The sequence below is a fragment of the Canis lupus genome, chromosome 9, assembly GCF_003254725.2.
Source record: "Canis lupus dingo isolate Sandy chromosome 9, ASM325472v2, whole genome shotgun sequence".
NCBI lineage: Eukaryota > Metazoa > Chordata > Mammalia > Carnivora > Canidae > Canis > Canis lupus.
In genome coordinates, this window is record NC_064251.1 from 60,694,716 (window position 1) to 60,720,159 (window position 25,444).

A 25,444-nucleotide genomic window follows, 5' to 3' on the forward strand; every position below is an offset into this window, starting at 1 on the left:
ACCCAGCAGCCCCTGATCTGGTCAGGACCCCTCCTCTGGCCGCCCTCGAGAAGGACAGGTGCCAGATCCCTTAGAAGCAAGAGAGGAAGACAACATAGGGCTCCCAAAAAAAGTGGCACCGCTTTTATTTCTTGGGGTTCCATGTGTCTTAGAGGAGTCTGTAAGAACACAGGTTTGCCAAATCCCTGATTTAATAAAAATAACCAAGGCACCAGCTGTGGCTAAGTTGCTGGTACCAGATGTTTCCTCCCCCACTTTCCCAGGAGTCATGATGGAGAAATGGGAGAAAGGTGCCACTTCCTACAGGATGAGGCCTCAGCAAGTCCCGTACCCAGTGTTCAGGGCACTTCCTATCCCAGCCTCAGCTGAACCCCTCAGTCTCAGCCACACTCAGGCTGCCTTACCCCACCCCCCGTCACCACTTGGCTCTACCTCAGATTTGCCACCTGGACCTCTGGAAGCTGGCTGAGACCCCGAGGGCAGCTAGGTAAAGTCAGCCGCCAATCTAGAAGTGAACAGGGGTCTCCTGGCCTTGGCACAGGGGGTGGTGGCCTGGGAAGCAGGAAGGACAGACGGGCATGTCTCCAGGTCAAGGATGAAGGGGCTTCCTGAAGCTGGGAGGAGGCTGGGCACTCGGTGGTGGTAGTGGGGACTGCCCTTCTGGGGTCAACGGGATGGCATTTTCAGGGAAGGGGCTGGGAGCAAAGCCAGTTCCTCCTCTGCATCTGTGTCTGTGTCCGTGTCTGCAGGACCAGCCCTGGCACAAGGAGGTGACGCCTACATTTGCTGAAACCAGCGAACAACTCTGAGGGCTTCCTGCGAGTCCTGAATCCCACCTCCCTCACCCCCTGCCACGTAGGCAGCCACTGAGAGAGGCCACTGGTCTGTGGGTGGAGGAGTGGCCTCCTCGGGCAGCTGGGATGGGAGCACTGGTCCTGGAGGACCAGAGGGGGTTGGGGGCCAGGGCCGGAAAGTCTGCTCCCTTATCCTGGGCCTCCTCGCCACAGGAAAGGCCCCTCCCCCACGTGCCTCGCTCCCAGCTGACAGCTCTTCCTGAAAACCAACAGGGTGACCCACAGAGCCCAGCGGCACACAGTGTCCATCTGGGGCGCTTTCCCGTCGTCATCGCAGACCCTCACCACAGCCCCGTGACGGAGGCAGAGGCTGCTCTCCCCAGAGAAACCCCGCGGCAGGGCGTGACATCTCAGGCAGCTGGCCCTCTGCTCCTGCGCTTCCGGCCCCTGGCACAGGCAGAGACATCTCCCTGAAGAAGCATCTGTCCTGGGAACCAGGGGTCACTAGCTGACGACACCCCACCCCCACCCCCAGTTTCCAGCAGCCTCCAGGGTTAGGAGGACGCCGGGGCTGAGGCCTGGGTCACTGGGGCCTTGGCCTGGCCTGGCCTCCTGGGGAGCACACGCTGCCCCTGCCCCGGGGCTGGGAAAGCCCATCCCCAGAGCCCAGTGGCCCCTCCAGGGTATCGCCCGCACCCACCACACCATCATGTGCAGGCACAGCAGACACGGACACGCCCACCGGCCCCATCCAGAATGCTCCACTGCTATCTGCAGGCCCGCAGCCCCCAGGTCCACGCTCACACGCACTGTGTGCCCCTCCCCTGCACAGTGGGTCCCCCGGTGAAGTCCACGGCCTGTCCAGGCCCCTATCTGCTTCCCTGAGTGCCCCCCTTCTCCTGTCCACAGTGGGGCAGAGGTGGGGGCTGCCAGCAGACGGCCTGGGCCCTGCTGCTGCAGGAAGAGGCTGGCCTCAGAAGCAGCCTCTTTGGTCCTCAGGTGGAGATCAGCTGGGACCTCACAGGTGCTGGGGCAACGGCCAGGCAGGCTTAGATGAGTCTCTCCTCCGGCGGCACCTTGAGGACACTGTCCATTTCCAGCCGGGCCCCAGCCACCTCCTGCTGGCTCGGGCTATAGGTGCCCTCTGACTGACGGCGCTTCCTGGCTGCCAGTATCCCTGAGAGGAGGCCCAAGAGGAGAAGCAAGAGGCAGGCGCAGGCCGCGGGCACCACAACCTCCAAGAGCGGGAACGGGAGAGGCAGTGGCAGGCCTTTCTGCAAGAGATGTGCTGATGAGGGGCAGGCGGGACGCGGGGGGGTCACATAAACCTCACCGCGGTCTGGTGGAGGGGCTGGGGGTGCTCCTTCCCTCCCACAAGGACAGGAATCTGCTTTATTTCGATCACTGCTAAGTTCCAAGTCCCCAGGGCAGCACCCGCCTGGTCGCACTCAGCAAGCAGTAGAGGTGAAAACAGAGGCTTTGCCCAGATGCCCCAGACACGTGACTAGCAAGCCCAGACTGGCAGGCTCCTCCTCCTGCCCCCAGGGCCCATGCCCGCCCCACTCCCACCTTCCTCAGCCCTGAGTTCCAGCTGCAGGCCCTTCCTTTCCGGGCCAGAGTGGGCCCTGCCCCCCAGCCTCCCCCCCTCCAGTAAACTCATCCAATCTAAGGCAACAGGGACTCCCTCCCTTCCCCATCCAAAAAGGGTGGTCTGGTTTTTTAGTGTCTGTGGAGACCATGCTTAACCCGCGGTGGCAGGGCTTGTCAGGCAGCAGCCGGAAAGGCTCCCCAGCCAGGAGGCCTGGGTGGGGCAGGAGTGGAGGCTGGCCCGCCTAGCTGACCTAGCTGATGGTGAGCTCAGAACCCACCAGGGGCTGTCCAGCTAGGCAGACAGACGAGGCTTTGGGGAGCCCAGGAAATCTCTCCATCTCCCATTATAGAACCAGGATGCCCCCCAAGAAAGACTACGGGCCTGGATCTGTGAAACCCCCAAATCTTAGATTTGCCCCCAAATTTTGCCCCCAAATTCTTAGATTCCAGAGCCCAAGGGTCTCAGACTCACGGGCCCTCCCTCTGTCCCAGGAAGCCTCTCAGCCTGCTGTGACCTGGGTCCCAAATCTCAGTACCCAGCCCTAAATGGGCAAAGGTACCCAGGGCTGTCGAGAAAAGTTCATACCAGCCCGGAATGGGTCCTCACCAGCTTCCACCCCAGGTGCTTCTGGGAGAGCTGTAAAGCCATTTCCTCCCTTGGCCCTGCCAGGAGGGTAGGTGGGGGAGCCAGAGGCTATAAAGTTCAACTTGAAAGGAAACATTCTCCAGAAGCAGAGGGGATTTGCCGGTTTATGACCCACGATGCCAGAAGCCTACAGAGATCAAGGCTCCTCTGTGGCCTTTCCTGCCTATGTCTCTCCCACCAGCACCCACCGTGGGCTCACCGCCCACTGGGCCTGTGGCGCCTATTCTGCCCCCCACCCCGGTGGGAAGGGGGGTCAGGGGAGCTACCTGCCTGGCCCCCATCTATTGGGCTCCTCCTCAGTGGGGCCTCCTTGAGGTCAGGGGCTGCCTTGGGCAGCCAAGCCAGCTCTGGCTCAGAACCCTGGGCTTGCCAAACCTTCCTACTCCAGAATCCTAGCACACGAACTGCTGGAGATTACAGGCTCTCATATCCACCAACCTAAATCCTAGAATCCCAAGATCCTGTTGGTCCTGAATCCCAGTCCCAGACAGCACTTGCCAGAGCCAGAGCCCAACTAGTTCACTGCTAGTCCCTAGAGGAATGCTGGGCCCTCCCAAGCTCTCCAAGTCTCCTTCCCTACAACAGGGCTGGTCCAGAAACAGCGCCACAAGAGCCTACCCACTCCCCTCCACCCCAAATCATCTCACTACAACCCAAAAGAGGACTTCCCAACTCCCTCCTCACTCACCACCACCTCACAGAACTGGCCCGAAAACCTTGCACTGCAGATGCACTCAAAGAGCCCACCAGCAGCCCGGCAGGTGCCTCCATTCAAGCAGGGGTTGGCCTCACAGGGGGTCTGGCACCTGGGAAGCAAAGAAGGTGAGGCTCGGAGTGCTGCTCCCTCCTGGATCGCCTCTTGTTCCCCCGCCTGCCAAATAGGCAGGTGTCCACCCACTGTCCCCATGGGCTGTCCCCGCCTACCAGGTGCCTGAAGCCAACTGTGCCCCAGCATTCATGAGTCAGAATGCCCCGCCGGGTCAGAAGCACGGGGAGGGGGTGCGTGGAGGAGAGGCCGCTGCCCTCTCTCTGAGGTGGCCCAGAATGTGCATGCTCACAGTCCCGGTGCAGGAGGGCTGAGGAGGAGGCCCCCCAAACCACCACAAGGCAACTACTTCCTCAAGTGACGGCGTGACAGAGGGTGACCTCGGAAGCCCCAGGAGGAAAGAGCTCATGTGCCAGAGGTGGACTGCCTGGCACTGTGGTCACAGTGAGGGTTGAGAAAGGGTGAAGCATCCACACCCCACCTTGCCTGCCCTGATGGGAGGGGGTTCAGGGGCCCATCCCGCCAGCTCCCGGGCCCCTGGCCTCCAGGCCCACCTCTGGCCAGCAAAGCCCTCCTGGCAGCTGCAGTTGGCACCCTGGGGCCCATCACAGGGGCCACTAATGAGGCAGGTGACGTTCAGGCTGCATTCCTCTGGCAGGACAGGCCGCCTGGGGAGAAAGCACAGAGGCTGCGGTGGGGGCAGCGCGCTAGGGACAACAAGGTGCACGACCTCCGGACGCTGGATGGGAACCTCTCCCCAGGCTGGGAGCCCTTGGAGAGGCCGATGAATGCCAGGACGGTCCTTGGAATGAAAGCATTTTCCTAAACATAAAACCTGGGGCCTGACATTCCTCCGGGAGGAGGGGGACAGGGAGGCCAGGCCTCTCTGCCAGATGACTCCCCGGAGCGAGGCGGCTCCGAAGGCCGCGGGGAGTCAACACCAGGCTGCAGAGGAGGCACCGAGGCCTCCGGCGGCTGGCTCTGCCCGTGGGCAGTGGGCGGCCGGGCGGGAGAGCCTCCGGGTCCCCTTCCGAATCTGGCTCTGGGTTCCCCCGCCCCGGACAAGGCAGAGTCCTTTATCTCAAGTTCAAACTTAGGTGCGTCTTACGTGGAGACTCTAGGAGGCCGCCGCCGCCCTTCTCGGGCCACAGGGCGGGCACCGAGGCTCCGGGAAGGGAAGCGGCCGCCCCGGGGCTTGGGCCCGCCCCCGCATCCCCCCGCACACCCCGCATCCCCCCGCATCCCCCGCATCCCCCGCATCCCCGCATCCCCGCATCCCCGCATACCCCGCATCCCCGCACCCCCCGCATCCCCCGCATCCCCCGCATCCCCGCATCCCCGCACACCCCGCATCCCCCCGCATCCCCCCGCATCCCCCGCATCCCCCGCATCCCCGCATCCCCGCATCCCCGCACCCCCGCATCCCCGCATCCCCGCATCCCCCCGCATCCCTCGCATCCCCGCATCCCCCGCATCCCCGCATCCCCGCCTCCCCGCATCCCCGCATCCCCGCACCCCCGCATCCCCGCATCCCCGCATCCCCCCGCATCCCTCGCATCCCCGCATCCCCCGCATCCCCGCATCCCCGCCTCCCCGCATCCCCGCATCCCCGCACCCCCGCATCCCCGCCTCCCCGCATCCCCGCCGGGGCCCGCCAGTCCGCACCTGCAGCCTGGGCCCGCGGAGCCGGAGCCGGAGCCGGAGCCGGAGCCGGAGGCGGGCGAGCAGCGGCACTCGAAGCGGCCGTCGGGGCGCGCGTGGCAGCGGCCGCGGGCACAGGGCGCGGGGCGGCAGGGGTCGGCGCGGGCCTCGCAGCGCGGGCCTCCCCAGCCGGGGCCGCAGTCGCAGGCGAAGCTGTCGAAGAGGTCTCGGCAGCGGCCGCCGTGCAGGCAGGGCGAGGGGGCGCACACGCGCGCGCCGCGGCAGCCGAGGCGGGGGGCGGGCAGCCCGGGCCAGGCCGAGAAGTGCTCGCGGGAGCCGCGCGCCGCGCCGGGCCGGGGCCGCGCCAGGGGCAGGGGGAGGCCGCCGAGCGCCACGCGGCCCAGGCAGCCGGTGAAGTTCTCGGCCAGCAGCACCGGGGCGGCGCGGGGGCCGCGCAGGAAGCCCAGGTCCCCGGCCAGGCCGCGCAGCGCCACGGGCGTCGGGGCGCCGTCCAGCCAGAGCAGCCAGCGCGACGCGGCGGCCCCGGGGCGCTCCATGGCCAGGCGCACGCGGTGCCAGGCGCCGTCGGCCACGCGCGGCCCCCCCGCGGGCAGCACCGCCCCGGCCGCGCCCCCGCCCCCGCCCCCGCCGCTGCGCACACCCGCCGCCAGCGAGCCGTTGCGCAGCCCCAGCCACACGGCCCCGTGGGCGCCCGCGGTGGCGCGCAGCAGCCCGGCCTCGGGGTCGCGCGTGCGGAAGGCCAGCGACAGGCCGCCGAGCCCCGGCCCCGACGGCGCGTTGTGCCCGCTGAAGGCGGCGGCCGGGCCCTCGCGGAACGTGGCCTCGGCCACACCTGCAGGGAGGGGGAGCTGGGCCGGAGCCTGCGCGCGACACCCCCTGCCCGCCCGTCCTGGCGGGGACACCCATCCCGCACCCGCACCCGCACCCGGTCCCGAGCCCGCGTGGCTCCCCGCCCCCTCCGGGAACCGGCGTCTGGCTGAGCTGGGGAAGCTGACCTGACCCGCTGGCGCCCACCCTGCGCCCCAGCTCACAGACCAGGCAGCGCTAATGCCTCTGCCCCCTCCCTCTTCAGCCCAGCGCTCAGTCTCATCACTGAGGCTCACTACTCACTGCAGCCTTTTTTTTTTTTTTTAATGCACACCATGTCCCTCTCCTGCCTGCCTAAGATGGTCCCACAGCTCCCCACTGACAGCTCTGAGCTGCACTCTGGCCTAGCCTTCAAGGCCCCTCCTGGCAACATATCCACCACCCCAACACCTGTAACTATGTTTCAGCTGTTCTTACAAAACCCAGGGCCTTTGCACATGCTGTTGCTCTTCCCTAAAATGTCCTCCTCCTTGTCTAGAGTCTTACTTGCCCTTGGAAGCCTGGTGAATGTTGTCTCCCTCCAGAAAACCCATCCCTCTGGATGCAATGGCCTAAGCACCCTGGGGGCCTAACCATACTGGGGGCTGTTAGCATCCCGGTCCACTGCCCATGAGGCCTCAGGGTAAGGGTGGGCTCTACCCCAGCCTGGGTGTCCAGAACCCAACATGTGGGCTGCCCAGAGCATGTACTCACAGACAAAGCCATCAGGGACCTCTTCACAGGTGGCAGGTGGGAGGCAGGGCTGGCCAGGACACCACAGGGGCTGGGCACACGTGGGCCCCGTGAAGTTGACAGGGCAGGTGCAGTGGAAATCATTCCAGGTGACGAGACAAGTTCCACCATTGAGACACGGGTCAGGCTGTAGAAAAAGCAGGGCAGGGGTAGGCTCAGGCCTGGCACTAGCATCATCCCACCATTACCATCCCTGCAGTGGCTCTGCGTTTTGAGCACCAACTGCAGACACATTCATGTGTCACAAACATATAGAGAGGAAGTCACTATTGTGCCTATTCTAGAGATAAAGAAACTGAGGCTCAGAGAGAAGAAGCTACTTGCCTGGCTCATCCAGGCAGTAAACAGAGGAGCCAGACTTCGCACTCAGCCCATTCCAATCCCAAGGCTGGTGCTTTGTCCATGGACCCAGGGAAGTCCCTGTCCCCCATGCAGCTCCCACAGAAAGGCTCAGGCAGCCCTCTGCCTGGGTCAGGGTACCCGTCTCACACCAGGACTGGGGAGGGAGACATGGGGACAGCCAGAGGCCAGGAGCAGCAGGGCCAGGGAGATTAGTGTGAATCCTGCTCTGCCACTCTCTAGCAGTGGAACTTGGGCAGAATGCTTCCCCTTCTGCCATTTTCATCACCAGAAGGACACGCTAACCCCCAGTGATGCAGGGTAGACTCTGAGAAAGGGACCCGCCCCCATGCCCCGGGGAACTCACACTGCAGGTGTCCTCGGAGACGCAGCCCATGGTGAGGTTCCAGGACTGCCCACTGCCCAGCTTGCTGGGCTGGCTTGAGTTCCCCAGCAGCGGCGGAAAGAACGGGAGGTGGAGGTCATTGAGTCTCAGGTCCTGGAGGCAGCCTCGGAAGGGCCCACCCCAGGGCTGGGCGTCAGCAGGGAGGGGCCTCCCACCCACATGCACCTGCTGCCCCAAGCCCTGCAGCTGCTCAGGCCCGAAGCTGAGCGTCACCAGGCGGCGGAGCCCATCATCCCAGCGCTCAGGGAGCACCAGGGTAGGACTGCCCAGCACCTCGGCCTGGATCTGGCCCCTGCTCAGGAATACTGTTAGCCCAGCTACCGAGTCGTTGGCAAGCTGGAGTAGAAGGCCAGCAGGTTCCCGGGTCCGGAGGAGAAAGGACACGGTGAGGTTGGGGCCTGGCAGCTGGTGGAGCAAGAAGGAGGCAGCGCTCAGGGTGCCCCGCAAGCCAAAGGTGGCAGCGGGAACCTCTGCAGGGAGAGAGGGCATGAGGTATGAGGCCCGTGGGCCACGGGAAGGCACACCCTCTGTCCCGGGGGGCCCACCTGGCTTGTTCCTCACCATCAGCACAGGTGGGACCACTATAGGGCCGGGGGCATTTGCAATGGAAGCGAGTCCACATGTCCACGCAGGCCCCTCCGTGGGCACAGGGTGGAGGCTGACACTGCTCACGGTGCTCACAGCCCAGGAGGACGTTCTTGCCGAGATCCTCAGGCAACAGGAGGGACCCGTCCACGTGCACGTCCTGGAGGCAGCCTTCGAAGGCTGTGCCACCCAGCTGGGCGGAGCAGAAGCTGGCAGGTATCGGGGCTTCGGAGGCCATGGGAGCCGGGGTCACAGGCCCTGAAGCCACACAGAGCTGGGCAGGGCAGTCCTTGTGCCAGAGCCGCAGCTCCAGGACCCCTGGGCGCAGCGAAGCCTCCACCTGGTGCCAGTGGCCATCATTCAGAGCCACGTCCGGGAGCCTCAAGGTAAGCACGGTGGTGTTGCTGTGGCTCCAGAGTGTGGCCCGAAGTGTGCCCCCCGTCAGCGCCAGCTCCAAGCTGTCCTGGCTGTCCGTGCGAGTGGCCAGGGCCCCAGCAGGTAGTGTGGTGCGAAACCTCAGTGCCAGACCCAAGGGGCCGCCAGCTGGCAACGAGGCCTGCACGGGGCTCCCAGCCACCACAGAGAAGGTGGTGTTCTGGCCACAAAAGGCTCCGTGGGTCCCCGGCGGGCAGTGGCAGGCATAACCGTGGACCCCAGCCTTGAGGGTGGGGATGCAGGTGGCACCCGGTGGGCAAGTGTGGCCCTGGCAGCCAGTGAGCTGCACGGAACAGTCACGCCCACCCCAGGCGTCCGGGCACCGGCAGATGTAGCCCGCCACGGTGTCCTCACAGGTCCCCCCATGGAGGCAGGGCTCCGACAGGCATTCGTCCACATCTTCCTGACATGCCAGGCCTTCAGGAGAGACCAGGCCAAGGCTCAGCACTCAAGGCAAGAACCACAGTCTTACCGCAGTGCTCACATGCCTTTTGGGACTAGGATCTCAGCACCTAGCAACCGAACAAATTCCCAGCCCCCAAAGGATTTCTCGTGGTTCCCTGAAGTCCCAGGAGGCTGGAATCTGAGATACCCCTTCCTCCACCATGTCTGGTGGGTCTCTGTGCCCCGTGGGTTCAATCCTCTAAACACTCCCTGGTCTTTCCTCTTCTCCCACCCTACCTCTCTGCCTCACCAGCTTTCAGGCCCACAGGCTAGTGTCCTCTCCTTTGCCTGCCTTCAGTCCCCTCTACCATCCATCTCTACAAGTAGCCAGAGGTCTATTTCTAAAGCATCTCCGGGCCAGATTCCCCGGTGCCTCACCCTGGCACTCAACATCCATCCTGGGCTGGGCCCTCCCAGGTCCTCAAGCTTCTTTTCTTTTCTTTTTTTTTTTTTAAGATTTTATTTATTAATGAGAGACACAGAGACAGAGAGAGAGAGAGAGGCAGGGACACAGGCAGAGGGAGAAGCAGGCTCCATGCAGGGAGCCCGATGTGGGACTCGATCCGGGGTCTCCAGGATCAGGCCCTGGGCTGAAGGTGGTGCTAAACTGCTGAGCCACCCGGGCTGCCCAGGTCCTCAAGTTTCAACCCTGCTCCCTACAAACCTTGAACTCCCTGTTCCTCCAAGCATTTCCTGGAAGACATTTCTGGAGTTTTGCTCGTACTGTTTCCTCTGCTTGGAATGCCTTCTCCTCACTTAGTCTGCCTTTCAAACTCCTACTCATCCTACAAAGCCCCAATTCAAAGGGCCAGTCCCTTAGAAAGCTTTTTCTCTGATTCCCACTCCCAAGCTCTTGTGTCACTCCCAACTCCCTGCCCACTTCCAGACACAGCTCCCTACAAAGTATGTGTTTACTCAGCTGGGATCTCCTCGGGGGGCCTGAATGTGTCCTTGGTGCCCAACAAAGGGCCTAGCATGGCTTTTGTGGCTAGAGTGCCAGAATAGAGAAGGGAGTGGGGGTGGATGTATGCACCTAGGCTCCATCCCCCAGTCCCTCTGCCCTAGCACCCCATGTTGACTATGGGGGGGGCCACCTCACCCTCCCCTCCAGGAGCTCCCATACCAGGATGGCCTCAGCTTGGGTCAAGGGGCCACACACAGCCCAACCCCAGCTCAGCCAGAGCCTCCACAAAACAACCAAGGCCAGCCCTTACCACTATACCCAGCTGGAGGAACCCTGGCCCCAGTCAGCCCACAAACACCATATCCTCCTTCTGGGGGCAGCCAGCCGCACCTTATCTTGCCCAAGGCCCCAGCCCTGCATACCTGCCAGGAGCCACAGGCCCCTCAGGAAAGTCCACAGAGCCCGTGGCCCCATTGCACTTCCCCACGGACGGCCAAGGATGGCAAGTGGGTGCTGGGCCAGAGGAGCAGAGCTCCCGTCTGACTAGCCGCCTCCTTCAGAACTGGCTCAGGAATGCCAGGCACCAGCCTCCCCCAGGCCAACACGACCTGAAGGGAGGATGGGGGTGGACAGCGGCCAGGAGCCTAGTGCTACAGCCGGGGTTCCTCTCCTGGCCCTGACCTCAGTTCTGACCTCCCTGTCACCCATGAGCTGAGCTCAGCCTGGGGAGGAGCTGGGCTCTGGCTGACACTGGTGAACCTCAGGAACTGACAGGCCCCTCTCAGTCCTGCATTACTTCATCTGTAAGAACCCTACATTGAGGAGGTGGATGAGGAGGGAAGGAAATGCACAGAAACACTCTCGGACGTAGTGTGTGCCCTAGTGGGCCCACTGTGCACCAGACACCTGCTCCCGGGCAGGACTCAGGGATTCTCAGCCTGGGGGCGGGGGCGGGGGGCAGTGTGCAGAAAATGGGCTATCAGGGTGGCCAGGGGGACACTGAGCCCAGCATCTTTGGGCGATCACCACCTCCTTCCCCTGGGCAGGGGAGGCAGTGCCCAGGAAACCTGCCAGAGAGAAAAGGCCGTGTGCTCAAGCAGGAATGCGGGTGGTGCGGGGGAAGTATCACAAGCATTCCAGAGGGGGCAGGGACACTCGGAGTATGTGAGGAGTGGAACCACGCTTCAGCAGCTTCCGTGGAACGATATCTGCGTGTCTATGCATCTGTTGTACCCCAGGCAGGGAGAGGCTTTCTACAGTCCAACTCCTGCCCAGTGCCCCCCAGAGGTCCTCACCTCTCTCTGTGATGCCCCCTTGACCTCTTTCATCCTCTCCCTGCAGGGCCCTTGGTTCTCCTTGCTCGTCACGCCACACGTTCTCCTGGGCAGCCCTGGCCACCCATGGCCCTGGTTGCCAGGATTGTACTCCTGAACCCCAGCCTCTGGCTCTTCCCGGGCCCTAGACCTTGGACCACCAGCCCCCACCCTGGCTCCTCCCTGTGGGTGCTCTGCAGACACTCAGACCGAGTATGGACGAGGCTCCACCCAATGTCACCCAAGGCAGAAGCAGCTGGCATCCCTGACACCTCCCACTCATGCCTGGGCTAACCCCAGGGGCTGCAGAACATCCCTCCTAATTCGCTCTCAACCCAGTGAGTTCCCTCCGCTTTCACCTCCATAACCCGGGTCCCCCACTCAGCCCCGCTTAGTTGTCACCAGGACCACCACACCCACCTCCTTCTCGATCTCCTTGTCCCCATCAGTCCAGCCTCCACGCATGGGCCGGAGGAACCTTCCCACCCCAGGCCCACCACCTTTGCCCTTGCCCTGCCCCAGTGTCCATCCCACCCCAGGCACCTGTGTAGCCATCTGGACAGTGGCACTGGAAGCCATTGGGCAGGTCCTGGCAGCGGCCTTTGTTGAGGCATGGCCGTGAGGCGCACTCGTCCACATCCACGCCACATTCGTCCCCTGCAAGAGGGCCAGCTGGGTTCCCATCTGCGCCCTCAGAACCAGACTGGAGCTGCAAGGGCCCATTTTAGAGCTATGGAGACTGAGGCCCAGTGCCAAGCGCTGACTCCGGCAGGTGGCACATATGTGGCAGGGCCGGGCCTCGGGCGGAACCTTGGCACCCCTCCCTGGGCACCCAGACTGGCGGAGCCGCTCCCCTGGGAGAACTCACCCTCAAAGCCCGGCGGGCAGCGGCACAGGAAGCCGGCAGCGCTGCGGAAGCTGAAGGCGCCGGGAAAGGTGGCCTGGAGGCCTCCGTACAGGGCCGGGTCCGAGCGCTGCAGGCACTGCCCCCCGTGCTGACAGGGGCTCGACGCGCACTCGTCCTCGTCCACCTCGCACTGCAGCCCGCTGTAGCCTGGGGGCACACGCGTGGGTGGCAGGTCACAGGGGTCGTAGGGCGGGCCCCTCCACTGCTGCCAGGCCGCCCTGGGGCCAGGCTGAAACGCGGCTCAGGGGAGGATGCCGGAGGGTGGGAATGGCCACGGGTCGTGTGACCCTTGTTACTGGCACCAGCGAGCATTCTGCAGGGGCAGGGGCCGCGGGGAGCGGGGAGCCGGGAGCAGGTGCTGCGACCGGCCCTATTTCGCAGATGCCCGCAGACGGGAAGGTCGGAGAAGCTGCAGTCACATGCGCGCACAGGTGAGCCCCGGCGCACACCTCCCACCTCCCGCGCACACGCACACGCACACTCACACTCACACTCACCTGGCCAGCAGAGGCAGCGGAAGCTCGCGAGACCGTCGAGGCAGGAGGCGTTGTTGGCGCAGGGCTGGGACGCGCACTCCAGCACCTCCTGCTCGCAGCGCGCCCCCTCGTAGCCCGTGTCCGCGCAGCTGCACCGGAACCTGGAGCAGGGCAGGGCAGGGCGCGGCCGGCTGAGCACCCCGGAGCCCCCCCTCCACCGGCCCCCTCCCCTCCCCTCCCCACGCCCGGCCGCGGCCCCGCTCACCCGTTGACCAGGTCGTGGCACTCGCCCCCGTGCGCGCAGGGCCGGCTCTGGCACTCGTCCAGGTCCAGCTGGCAGCTGGCGCCCCCGTAGCCCGGGGCGCACACACAGCGGTAGGAGCCCACGCCGTCCAGGCACGAGCCCCCGTGCAGGCAGGGCGACGAGGCACACTCGTCCACCTCCACCTCGCAGGTCACCCCTACACAGGCCGGAGACACAGACAGATGGACACCCAGACGGAGGCCCATCGAGGCCCGGGCCGGCGGCCTCCAAACCAGCTCCGGACGGTCACAAGGGGCGGAAACTTAAGATCCAGAGAGAAGCCATTGGTCCCCTCGTCCACAGCAGGTATTTCTTGAGCCGGGAAGGGCAATGGCGTGGACACAGGACAACCGACCCTGCCTCCCTGAGCTCACAGCAGCGTGGCTGGAGACCGGGATTAGGCCAGTATCACCCAGATGCCAACTGATTTTTAACGGTTACAAGCTCTGCAATGGGAGCATCCTGGATCCCCTGAAAGCAACACCCGGAGTTCTGGCCCGGGGAATTGGAGTCAGGGAAGGCTTCTTGTAAGGCGAGACTTTTGAGAGGGGAGTCGGCATCTCCTAGGTTGGGATGGGGCTGTGCCAGCACTTGGACTCCAGACGCGGGAACCGGCCCAGAGTAGCATGGGGGCAGGGGCGTGATGCTCTCAGAAAGGGGAACATGGAGAGTCAGGTTCAAAGGAGAGGGCAGAGGAGGTGAGGCAGGGGTGGGGGTTGTAGGGGCTTCGGGACCCCATTCTGGGCTTATCCTAAAAGTTGGAAGCAGCTGAGTCACAGGATTCTGTCTACACTGCCGGCTTTGAAAAAGATGTAGAGGGACTCCATGGGGGAAGGGGGGCACCCCGGCAAGAAATGCTGGAGTAACCAACTCCTCCTGGTTCCCCTGCACCGTGTTGCTTCCAAAACTACAACTCCTGGGAATCCCTGGGTGTCGCAGCGGTTTAGGGCCTGCCTTTGACCCAGGGCGCGATCCTGGAGACCCGGGATCGAATCCCACGTCGGGCTCCCGGTGCATGGAGCCTGCTTCTCCCTCTGCCTGTGTCTCTGCCTCTCTCTGTGTGTGTGTGTGTGTGTGTGTGTGTGACTATCATAAATAAATAAAAATTAAAAAAAATAAAAATAAAAATAAAACTACAACTCCTGAGTCTGGGAAGCCCCTCAGGCCTGGGCAAAACTGAGACAACCAGCAGCCCACAGGGGAGGAGATGTGTAGAGATGAAGGGAGACGGAGAATCTCGGGTTTGGGGATGTACTGCCTGAGTTCCCCCCAGGGGGCCACATGTCACAGTGGACTCCAGAGGCCCTGCCTCTGCGCCCTATGTGGGGTCGGTCCTGGGGGGCCGGGGACCCAACTGGCTCCAGCTGGAAACCTCCCCCCTTCCCAGCTCAGTGAGCACAAAAAACAGCCCCTCCTTCCTGTGACCCCTGGCTCCTCCCGCCCCAGTCCCACTCCCACCTTCTGTGCCAGGGAGAGCCAGGCCCTGGCCACCTGGAATCCCAACCTCCCTCGCCTGGCTCTGAATGGAAGGAGGAAAGAAATGAGTCACGGCAGACTCTGCCCCCACTCACATCCGCAACTCACCCAGAAAGTGTTACCCAAAGCGTCCAAGCACATCTGGCACGCGCACACCTGCCAGCAGTCACACACCTACGTTTCCCACAAATGCATTCAGGAGCCCAGACACCCGCAGATCACACAGAGGCCCTTTGCATGATCTCCCTCACCCGTACACAGCTAATACGCCAGACACCAGGGCTCTCGAATAGTGAGAAAGATACGTGGGACCTGTTTCCAGTCCGTTTCAAAGTGCCACGATCCATATCGTCACTGTAAGCTTTCTCCCCGGGAACCCAGCCCCCACAATGTGTACCCCTTGCTCGGAGATGACCCCAAACTGCCTTCTGCCCTCAGAGCAGAGTTGTCTGAATTCAGGGTTGAAACAACCAGGAGTGTCTATACTGCACGCTCCCCACTGCCCTGAACCTAGCCTCTCCCAGACCTGTGCCCAGCTGCCCCCGCTTCCTGGCTTCTAGACAAGGGCTCCAGGATGCTCCTGATTAAAGTGTGGATGGGACTGGGACAAGGCCATACTCTAGAGGAGACAATCAGCGTGTACTCATGCCAGTCCCTTTTCTGAGTCCTTGAATACCCTGTAGAGACATTATCTGCCCACTTGAGACAGCAGAGATCCTTGGGATACGTTCATGTTCCGGTTTGAACAAGACCACCAGTGTCTCTATGCTGGAGCTTTAGGGGCCACCCAGAGGAGAAGAGCGTCTACATGATAACCTGAACCATACCAAGAGTGTCCATACTTTAGAACCATCAGATGAGCCAGATGGTGTCTACACAACAGCCTGACACAGCTCTGGAGTGAGTTGATGCTAGAAATACCGTCTAGACTTGTCCTCATTAAAGCCGAACCAGGCATACCTGCACTCTGGTTCCCCCAGAGATGCCTGGGGGTGTTTCCACCCCCCAGTGCCAAACTGAACTGAAATAACCTTTGTCCAGTGTCTGTTAAATGTCAGGCACCAGGCACCCTCACATGTTCCTACTGTCATCCAGAGCTGCCAGGTTAGCTTGAGGAGCATCAATTCTGTAGCAAGCCCCAGAGCAGGAAGTCAAAGCTGAATGCATGATTTTATACCCTGAGCCACTGACAGGATGGACAATACGGACCTCCTCCTGGGAGGGGAAGTGATTACCCGCATAGCCAAGGGGACAGCGGCACTCGTAGCGATCAGCCAGGTTGTGGCAGGTGGCCCCGTGGTGGCAGGGCCGGGATGCACACTCGTCGATGTCCAGCTCACAGCGTGGGCCCTGGAAGCCTGGCACGCAGTAACAGCGAAAGCCACTGGGTTCTGGACCCTGGGGCACACACAGAGCACCGTGGTGGCATGGTTGGGTGGCACAGCCACGGGGCTCCGTGGGCTCACAGGTGTAGCTGCCGTTCTCCAGAGCCTGGCACTCGGCCCCTGGCATGCACGGGTCCGAGGCACAGACACCTGGGGTCTCCGAAGGCATTGTTCCTGCAAAGAGAGAAAACCGGCTGGGCAGGGTGGACCAGGATGACCCCCTCCCCACAGTCAGGCCCACCTCAGACCCCAGAGCCAGGCAGTCTGTATTCAGGACGGAGCGGGGACCAGGGGCTCCACAAGCCGTGTCCCCCCAGGCCATGCACAGCTACATCGGAACTGAGATGGGTTCAGGAGGGTCTCCGCGGCAGGGAAATGGGCCCCTGAGGCTTGCCCTCCCCTCCCCCTTCTGCCGCCTCCCTTTGCCCTCCCTCCCCTCACCACTCCCCCCACCATGCCCCAGCCAGATTAGGGGGTGGACACTGACCCTGGAGGCTTTGTGCTTTGCCTGAGGTCTCCAGGCAAGTTAGTACCAGGACAGCCTCCAAGCCTGTCGCCCAGGGAGGGGGCGTCTCCTCTGGGTCTCCCCTTCTGTGGCTCCATTTCCTCCCCAAGGGAGCTCCTCCCACTGTCCCCTCCACCTCTCCTGCCAGGGATCTGGCAGCTCCATCCCTGTGAAACCGGAGATGATAGACTTCAAAGGCAGGGACCCTGAGCTGGGCCCCCCTCCCTGTCCTTCCTTCATGCCCTATGCCCCACGCCTTGGGCCTAGAAACCTCTCTGTGAATCCCTGGCCCTCACCGTATCGCCCCCCCTTAGCAAATGCCTAAGCAGCTGGCCTGGCCAAGGTCACAGGGTACCTGGCTGCCTCCACCGCATTAGAGGGTCACCTGCTATTCTGGAAGCCAAGACACTGGGAGAGCCAGCCCCTACTCTCCTGAAAGCCTGTAGTCCTGGCCTTAAAGTAAAACTGCGCTGGGTTCAGATCCCAGCTCAATTACTAGCTCTGAGACTCTGAGCAAGTCATTTCTCCTACTGAACTTCTGTCTCCAGCCAGAAAGGGGATGAGAAGAGGGCAGGCCTCACAGCACGTGGGAGGATTCAAAGCCTCAGGCATTGCAGATGCCCACTTGTAGGAACTCAGGAACTCGGTGAGGGATGGGGGAGGGGAACCAGCCACGAGCAGGAGACACCCCCCACCTGGGGCTCTGGGAGGCATCCCTCCCTGGCCCAGGTTGTCATCCAGACACTAACCAGGCCCAGCACCTCCCTTCCCCCAGCTTAGTGAAGACCCCCCAGATAAGGCTCAGCAGCCTCTCAAACGTCATCCGCATTCCACAAGGCAGGGCTGTCCACGGGCCGACCCCCACCCATCCCGGCTGGGGCCCAGTAGGACGGGGGACAGGGATATAGAGACACAGATGGGGCACCAGGGGGAGAACCTGGCTGTCAGCCCCACCCCTGAGTACCCAGAGCACCTGACAACTCAGCATGAGCTCTCTCACTCCCCAACTGGGGCCTGGGGCCCACCCAGGGCTCAGCACGTTGCAAGGGGGCAGAGACTCTGAGCCACTTTCAGGCCAAGAGTACCCCGGAGGGCTCTAGTGTCCATGGCCCCTCCCTCTCTGACCACTGTCTGCTCCAACTCAGGGCATCCAGCCCCAGCCCCCTCTCCCAAGCCTGGTCATAGAGGTAAGGGCCAGGCGTCTGGGCCTCTCCGACGGGCTTCTGGGCAGCTAGTCTTTCTTTTCCCCACCACAGCCACTGTGGCTGATCAGTTTAGAGCCATGTACTTTAGGGCTAGATGGCCAGATGAGGGTGGGCAGATAGTCAGATGGAGGTGGGAAGGTGGCCTGATGGGGTGGGAGTGGACCGAGCTCCCTTGGGAAAGGACACAAACCTGGCTTCTGGGGTTTGAATAGTGCCACCTCGTGGGGTATTGTGAGGTGCCACTGGGATGACATGAGTGAAGCCCTGGCACCCAGTGAGCCTTCATGAAGGACTGTGGCTATTTTGATCACGGTCAAGACCGGGAGACAGTAACCAGAGCTCCGGGTCCAAGGGGCCCTGGCTGCCGGGTCCTGTACCAACAGGCCCTCATTTATTTATTTTTTTTTAAAGAATTTATTTATTTATTCATGAGAGACAGAGAGAGAGAGAGGCAGAGACACAGGCAGAGGGAGAAGCGGGCTCCATGTAGGGAGCCTGACGTGGGACTCGATCCCGGGACTCTAGGATCACACCCTGGGCCAGAGGTAGGCCCTAAACTGCTGAGCCACCCAGGGATCCCCCTACAGGCCCTCATTTAATGCCAGCAAGGCACTGCTCCTCATCTGTGGGGCCTAAGGAGACCCTCCCAATCTGAGGCTTTGCCCCCAGTGCACAGCAGATGGACCAGGCTGGAGAGACGTGTGCAGGGGGAAGGGGCCAGGTGCTGCATCGCCAGGGGAGCAGGTGACCCTACATGACGGTGCCCCAGGAGACAGAGTCCACCCACAGGGGAGGAAGGAGCTCCTCGGGGTCAGAGGCAGGCAGAGAAGGAGGGAGCTGCCTATCCCACAAGGTGTGCGGTAGCTCCAAAAGCCTGCATGTGAGAGGCAACCGGCTTTCTTGTGTATTCCTGATTGATCTTCACGTTTCCCTCAGGAGATGGGTGATCCTGCTCTTCTCGTTCTACAGCTGAGGGGAGTGGGGCTCAGCGATGACATGACTTCACTGTCCCACAGCCTGTGAGGGGCTGTAATCCAAACTCAGGTGTCCCTACCCCAGAGCCTTCACTCTCAAGGTTCCAAAACCTCTGCCTTGCCTTAAGAATATTTCTGGGGCACCTGGGTGGCTCAGTCAGTTGCGCATCTGCCTTCAGCTCAGGTCATAATCCCAGGGTCCTAGGATGGAGCCCTTCATCTGGCTTCCTACTTAGCGGAGAGCCTGTTTCTCCCTCTCCCTCTGCCTCTCCCCAGCGCTCAATCTCTCTCTCTCAAATGTGTAAATAAGATCTTTCTTTAAAAGTACTTTAAAAAAAAGAATAGATTTCCGGGGTGCTTGGATGGCATAATCGGTTGAGCCTCCCATTCGTGGTTTCAGCTCAGGTCATAATCTCAGAGTTGTAAGATCGAGCCCATTGTCAGGCTCCAGGCAGAGGGAGTCTGCTAAGACTCTCCCCCTCCCTTCCCCTCTAAAATAAATAAATAAATCTTTTTTTTTTTTTTAAGTTGTGGGGGGGGGGGGTGCTGGCGGGGCGCCTGGGTGGCCCAGTTGGTTAAGTGGCTGCCTTTGGCTCAGGTCATGATCCATGGTCCAGGGACCAAGCCCTGAGGGTCGAGAGTCTGGGCTCCCTGCTCCACGGGGAGTCTGCTTCACCCTCTTTCTCCTCATCCCCCTTGTGCACTCTCTCTTTTGCAAATAAATAAAATCTAAGAAAGAAAGAGAAAGATGGAAAGATGGAGAGAAAGAAAGAAAGAGAAAGAAAGAAGAAAGAAAGAAAGAAAGAAAGAAAGAAAGAAAGAAAGAAAGAAAGAAAGAAAGAAGAAAGAAAGAAAGAAAGAAAAAGAGAGAGAGAGAAAGAAAAGGAAAAGGAAAGAGAAAACCGGATCCCCGGCAGTCCACTGCAGCCCTAGGGATTTCCAGCCGCCAGGCCTGGTCCCGGAGGGCCTGCATCGCAGCCTGCTTCCAGGGGTGCTTTGCACTTTGAGGCCCGAGAGCTGCAGACCCCAGTAGCTGCAGACCCCAGTCCCGCAGGGGGTGAGGCCAGGAGGCCCCGCCAGCCCTGGGCTGAGAGGCCGAGAGGTGAGGCAGGGCCGGGCCACGGGGGGCGGGCCTTGGGCCCGGCTGGGGGCGTGGCCTGTTGCCAGGGCGACGAGGGGCCTTGCTTATCTTGACAAATCCCTCCTGACCTCTCAGGCTGCCTGGGACGACCCGGCGCGGGGAGGGATGACACAGGGCCCTCCCCTTCGACCTGCCACCCGGTCCCTGAGGAAGGCCCAGACCCCACTGCCGGGAAGGGAATTCTCTCCCCAGACAGAACGATGATCCTATTAGACTAGTAACCATGTCCTGAGGAGTACTACGTGCTCCAGGCTGCGCTCGCTCCGCGCCTTGCATCTCTCATTACACATTTCGTTGGACTTAAATCAGGAAAGGTGAGTGCTGTTGAGAAGACTTCCGTGTTCTAACTCAGAGAGGTTATAAACTTGCCCCAGATCATCCCTCCAAAAACTAAGAAGCAAATGACCTCCAGACTTCTGAAAGGCCCATATCTCCCAAAGCATGTGAAATTCCCACTGCTCGAACTCTAAATGGCCACCTATGGATTGTCATTTTTAGCACATTCCAGCCCAGCCTCCCCAGCCCCAGCACTGGAAAAAAGTCTCTAAAGGTTGGCACAAGGGTGGAGGTTCCAGGATGGGCCTGGGCAGGAAGGTCAGTCTTCCCTCTTTAACCAGAACCAGTCTATTAGCAATCCCATTGTGCTTCAGGCCTCACTCGGTGCCTAGCAACTCCTGCTTTATGCACACTTATGACAGGCCTCATGCTATCTGCTAACAACCGATGGGAAGATGGGAAAAGTTTACCTAGGGCATGTTTGGAGAAGCTTCTTGTTGATACGGCAAGAGAGAGGATATTTCTAAGAAGCAGCCCAAGATCTTGTGAGATGTGGGCGCTTCTAACCTAGGGACAAACACTGTTCATCTAATATCACGAGGCCCCCGAGGACAGGACTGAATAACAACAGTATGGTGGAGTACAGACACTGCCTCAGAGCCACCAGGAAAGGTCTAGGTTACTCTAACAAGACGGGAAAGCGTGGAATACTCTTGCACAAAAATGTGTGCATCCCGAGGCTAAAGGGGGGTGAATATTTATAACTTTGGTAACAACAGTGGCAACGATGGCAGTCACAATTCACCTCGCACCCTACTCCTGGCACTGGCACATCCCAGTGTTCTCATGCCTTGGTCTCAGAGCCCAAAGCCAGAGACACTTCCCAGGGTGAGGGGAAGACCTGGTGAGGCTCTGGCCCCCCAAACAGACCACTTCTATTCGTGAGTGGTCTCCTGTCTAGAATGTCCTTGGAAACTGGGGCTTCCATGCCAAAACTAAGTTGGAGAAGCGCTGTGTTTTCTCATCAGATTCTTGTGACGATCCTGAGAGTTAGCTGGTTGGTCCCTGAAGGGGCAGAGGCACAGAGAACAGACATGGCTTTACCTAGGCTAGCACTGAAAACACTAGCTTGGCGACTCCGGGCAAGCGACTGACCCTCTCTGGGCCTTATTTCCTCCTCTGTAAACTGGGATTATTAGAGCCAACCTCACAGGGTAGGGGTGAGATTCACAGTCCATTATGTGGGGTGCCAGGCTGGCTCAGGGGTAGAGCATGCAACACTCGTTCTCAGGGCTGTCAGTTCAAGCCCCATGTACTTAAAAATAAATTTTTTTTAAAAAAAGTTATTTATTCATGAGGGACACAGAGAGAGGCAGAGACACAGGCAGAGGGAGAAGCAGGCTCCCCACAGGGAGCCTGATGCGGGACTCGATCCCAGGACCCCAGGATCACACCCTGAGCCGAAGGCAGATGCTCAACCACTGAGCCACCCAGGTGCCCCCAAAAGGAAAATCTTTAAGGGGAGCCTGGCTGGCTCAGTCGGTAGAGCATGCAACTCTTGATCTCAGGGTTGTAAATTCATGACCCATGTTGGGTGTAGAGATTACCGAAAAATGATAAATAAGTTTTAAAAATCTTTAGTAACAACAAAAACCAAAGTCCATCACGTTAGTCTGTTAGCACAGCATTTTCCAGGGGTTGGCTGGTGGTGTTATTTGCTCATCGACCAACAAACGTTTACTTGGAGCAAACGCTGTCTAGCCAACCATGTTGATGCTTGTTCACATGTGCGTGGCTCCCGGCCCTTCCATGCCTCCTCTACCCCAAAACACCCCCCCTACCCCACCACCTCTGGTTGGAGGAGGGGCCAGACTTGGGGACTGGGCTGCTGCCCTTTGTCAGCCAGGCTCCCTGGGCGGCAGGCAGTCGGGCAGGATGTGAGAGCCTAACATGCCGCATTGTACTCCAAGATGCTTGGTCCTCTCCACAGCAACCAGCCAGGCTTTTGTGGCAGAGCAAGCCCAGGACAGAGGGGCTCAGCTCAGGGCCTGGCAGGCATGAGCAGCAGAGCCAGGGGCCCAGGGCTTCCAGAAACCCCATCCCCTCTGGGATGCAAATTACTTTTCAAGTGACACAGTCCCCAGCCTCTCCCCTCCTAGCACTCAGGCCTTTGGTGCTAGAATCCAGAAATGCTCATGCCCACGGTGCCCTCACCACAGCTTTTGAGGATCCTCATGGAGGGGGCTCCCCACACAGAAATCCTAGTGGGAGAGGCTGCCCCTGGGCACCCCAGCGGGGTTGTATGGGGGTGACCGTGGACAGCAGCAGCTACTTTTTCTGTGGTATCCATCTCCTTTGTGTTCCCTCTGCCTCAAGGTTCACATGAACGTACATTTGAGTGTGAATGCACATGTCGATATACACATACTGGTATGTGCAGGCACCCACCACGTACCTGTAGGGGGGTGTGTGTGTATGTGTGTGAATGCATGTGCTTGCGGACACCTGCTCATGTGGTGGGCTGCATGCCACACCAGTGTGCAGGTGTGTGTGTGTGCGTGCACATGTGTGATCTGTGTGTGCACATATGCATGTATTTGTGGCTTTCTGTGTACACTTTTGTCATTTTTGTGTGTATACATGAGGGTATGAGTTGCGTACATTGTAGGGCAGGGGGCACATACCAGATCCACAGACCAGATCCAGATCCTCATGCCCCAGATGTGCAGAGAGCAGAGAGCAGGCCCTCGGCTCCTCTCAGGAGCTCCAGCTTTGCCTCAGGAACCCAGCTCAGAAGCCCCCTTCCCTGCCAGAGCTTCAGTGTCCTCCACTACAAAATGGGGTTCTCAACCTCCCCAGAGCCCTCCAAGGAGGAGGAGACCAAGGCTTTGTGAGCCAAGCCCCATGAATGGGGAGGAGGGCCCCAGGTAGGGCCTAGGAGGCTTGACCTCCCACCCTGGGAGTCAGAGGGGTGGGTTCCCCCCAAACCTCCAGCATGCTGTGAAGTCCAGGCCACCAGCCCTGGTTGACTCCCTCCTCCAGCAGTGGAGGCGGGGTCAGGGGACTTCCCAGGCCTGGCCCTGTAGCTATAGTGACCAAGACAAAGCATCCCCCAGACCCCCCAGGAAGAAGTCCAGGCGGCGCACACACGTGAATCCTCTTGGACAAAAGCAAAACTGTTCAGGCGGATGGGGCCTGGCTTCGGGAAGCCTTTTTAGCTTGGTCTGGGAGTGTTGGGGAGGGGGTAGCAGTGGACACACATGCTCCCAAGTGCCTGGCCACCCCCAGGGGCCCCAGAGCACCCCCAGGCTCCCAGGGCGGGCAAGGTAACACCCAAGTGGAGAGGATACGGGCAGGTCCCTGGCTACCCTGGTCTCCTTCCCTCTCTCCAGCGCAATCCACTGGGCGGGGTGTGCTGCCCCCACCCCACATGAGCTAAGATACAGTCCAACCCACTTGACAACTTATATCCCACAACTTGGGCTAAGACACAGCCCGCCACACCCAGAAAGACTCAGACACAACTGGAGGCTCACCCGGGACAGCTCACAGCTCTCACATACCCACAGCCAGCACACGCTCACCACCTGCGGTGAGGCTCCCACTACCTGCAACTCCCCGCGCTCAGGCCTCAGCCTGGGACTTCCCAGCCCCAGCACCCCTCCCTCGATCCTTTCACAAAGGCCCCCAGGCCTCACAGCAGCCCCCGAGGCCCAGGGCACACTCCCCTCTGCCCGAGGTGGCCAGCAGCAGTGCACCCTTCTGCACCCATACCTGGGCCTGCGCCCAGCCCCGCAGTCAGGCCTGGCACCCACCTAGACAGCCCCAGGGCCCAGGGTATCCACCCAGGGAGACAGACCCTGCCCCGGTCCCCCATCCCCCCCTTTCCATTCCTGAGCCCCCGACTCACCACCCAGGAGGGTGAGGGCAGGAGCCAAGAGCAGCGGCAGCAGCAGGAGAGCGGCCAGGGGCCTGGACGCCGGGGCCCCAGGCCTGGCCAGCGCCATGGCAGTGCTCGCTGGGCTGTGGGAACAGGCGGCCCGCTGGCTCGCACCCCCCTCTCCCTCCAACCAGCACTAATGCCGTGGACAGAGGCCCGGCCCCGCCTCTCCCCCGCCTGCCTCCTCCCCCACCCAGGCCCTCCCAGGCTGCTCCACTGGGAACAGATCCTAGAGGAGGGGTCGGCCCGCCCCGTCGCCCCAAGTCCCAGGGCTCCACATGGGCCCAGGGGCCCCTGCAGCTCTGCCCCGCTCTGCGTGCTCCCCCCCCTCCCCCTCAGACCCTGCCCTCACCCTCCTGGTGGGGGAGGAGATGCTGCCAGCTACTCCCAAGCCCTAGGTGATCCCACCCTGCGGACACGCCCCCATCTCTTCTCAGCCTGGGCCCCCTCTCCAGCTCAGGCCCCAGCAGCCGCCTCCCAGCAGCCTCTTCTCCGTTCAGAAGCCCCAGCCCCTCCCACGTCGCTTGTCCCCTCCCAGTGCCCCCACCTGACCAAGGTACTCCCCCACCCTGCAGCCAAAGCCCCTCCCCGCCTCAGCCCAGCAGCCCCTGTGGCTCTTCTCACTGCCTCTGAATCCCATCCCTCCCCTTGACCTGCCCTGACTTACGGCCCCTCCCACCATGGCCCTCAGGATGAGGCCCCTGGCTCCCTCCACCCTCACCCCTCCCTAACCAGCCAAACAAAACCTTTTCCATTTCTCCCCTTTGGCCTAAATCTTGGCCTCTACCGTCTGCAGCTCAAACCTCAGTGGAAACCTCGCTGCAGTCCAAGGCAGCCCCTTCTACTGAGCGGCGGTTCCAATGGCTCCCCCGCTGGGAAGTCCTTCTTGTCCAACCTTACAGTTTCCTGCTGCACTTGATGTTTGCTTGCTGCAGGCTGGAAAAGGGATGGTGTTTGCATGGAATGGGGCGGGGGGGGGGGGTTCTTTGGGGGATCTGGACCCAGGAATCCAAGCCATCCCAAAGGCACTACAACATCAAAAAGCAGCCCATTCTTCCTTCCCTTGTCCTCAGCTCCAAGGGGGGGGGACCTCTTGCCGAAAGGACTTTCTGAACCCAGCCCCCAGCTTCTGCCCATGTGCCCCATTTGGTTCCACTCAGTGACCGTGGACTCAGACCCCCCAGAACCTGTGCTGGGTTCTGGGATGTGCCCTGACGCCCCGAGGGCACAGTCTGGAGCCCAGGCCCTAGCGTGATTGTGACTGAGGGAGCCCTGGCTGTACCAGCTGGTCCCGGAAGAGCAGGGAGTCCGGCGTGGGCATCACTGCATAGGTGGCCGACAACCCGCAAGGTGCTCAGCAGGGGAGCCAAGG

The 25,444-nt window shown here is 61.2% G+C and overlaps 1 protein-coding gene across 1 annotated transcript; it reads right to left on the reverse strand.

Annotated features, from left to right (window-relative positions):
- Positions 1 to 101: 101 nt before the first annotated feature.
- CRB2 (crumbs cell polarity complex component 2) lies at positions 102 to 24,214 on the reverse strand. Its single transcript, XM_025475073.3, has 13 exons — positions 24,043 to 24,214; positions 15,882 to 16,205; positions 13,132 to 13,327; positions 12,888 to 13,027; positions 12,352 to 12,537; positions 12,027 to 12,140; positions 8,364 to 9,239; positions 7,764 to 8,272; positions 7,019 to 7,184; positions 5,462 to 6,290; positions 4,351 to 4,464; positions 3,719 to 3,836; positions 102 to 2,068 (listed from the first exon to the last, which is right to left on the reverse strand). The coding sequence occupies exons 1-13, from the start codon at positions 24,137 to 24,139 to the stop codon at positions 1,844 to 1,846; spliced, it is 3,894 nt and encodes a 1,297-aa protein (XP_025330858.1). The 5' UTR covers positions 24,140 to 24,214; the 3' UTR covers positions 102 to 1,843.
- Between the last annotated feature and the right edge of the window lie 1,230 nt (positions 24,215 to 25,444).

Bases quoted from the DNA above. Each gene is read 5' to 3' on its own strand.
- CRB2 (XM_025475073.3), bottom strand. From the start codon at position 24,139: ATGGCGCTGGCCAGGCCTGGGGCCCCGGCGTCCAGGCCCCTGGCCGCT. The intron at 16,206-24,042 runs GTGAGTCGGGGG...CTCTCTTTGCAG, and splicing joins TGCCCTCACCCTCCTGGGTG to GAACAATGCCTTCGGAGACC. The intron at 4,465-5,461 runs GTGCGGACTGGC...CTTTCTCCCCAG, and splicing joins TCCGCGGGCCCAGGCTGCAG to GCGGCCTGTCCTGCCAGAGG.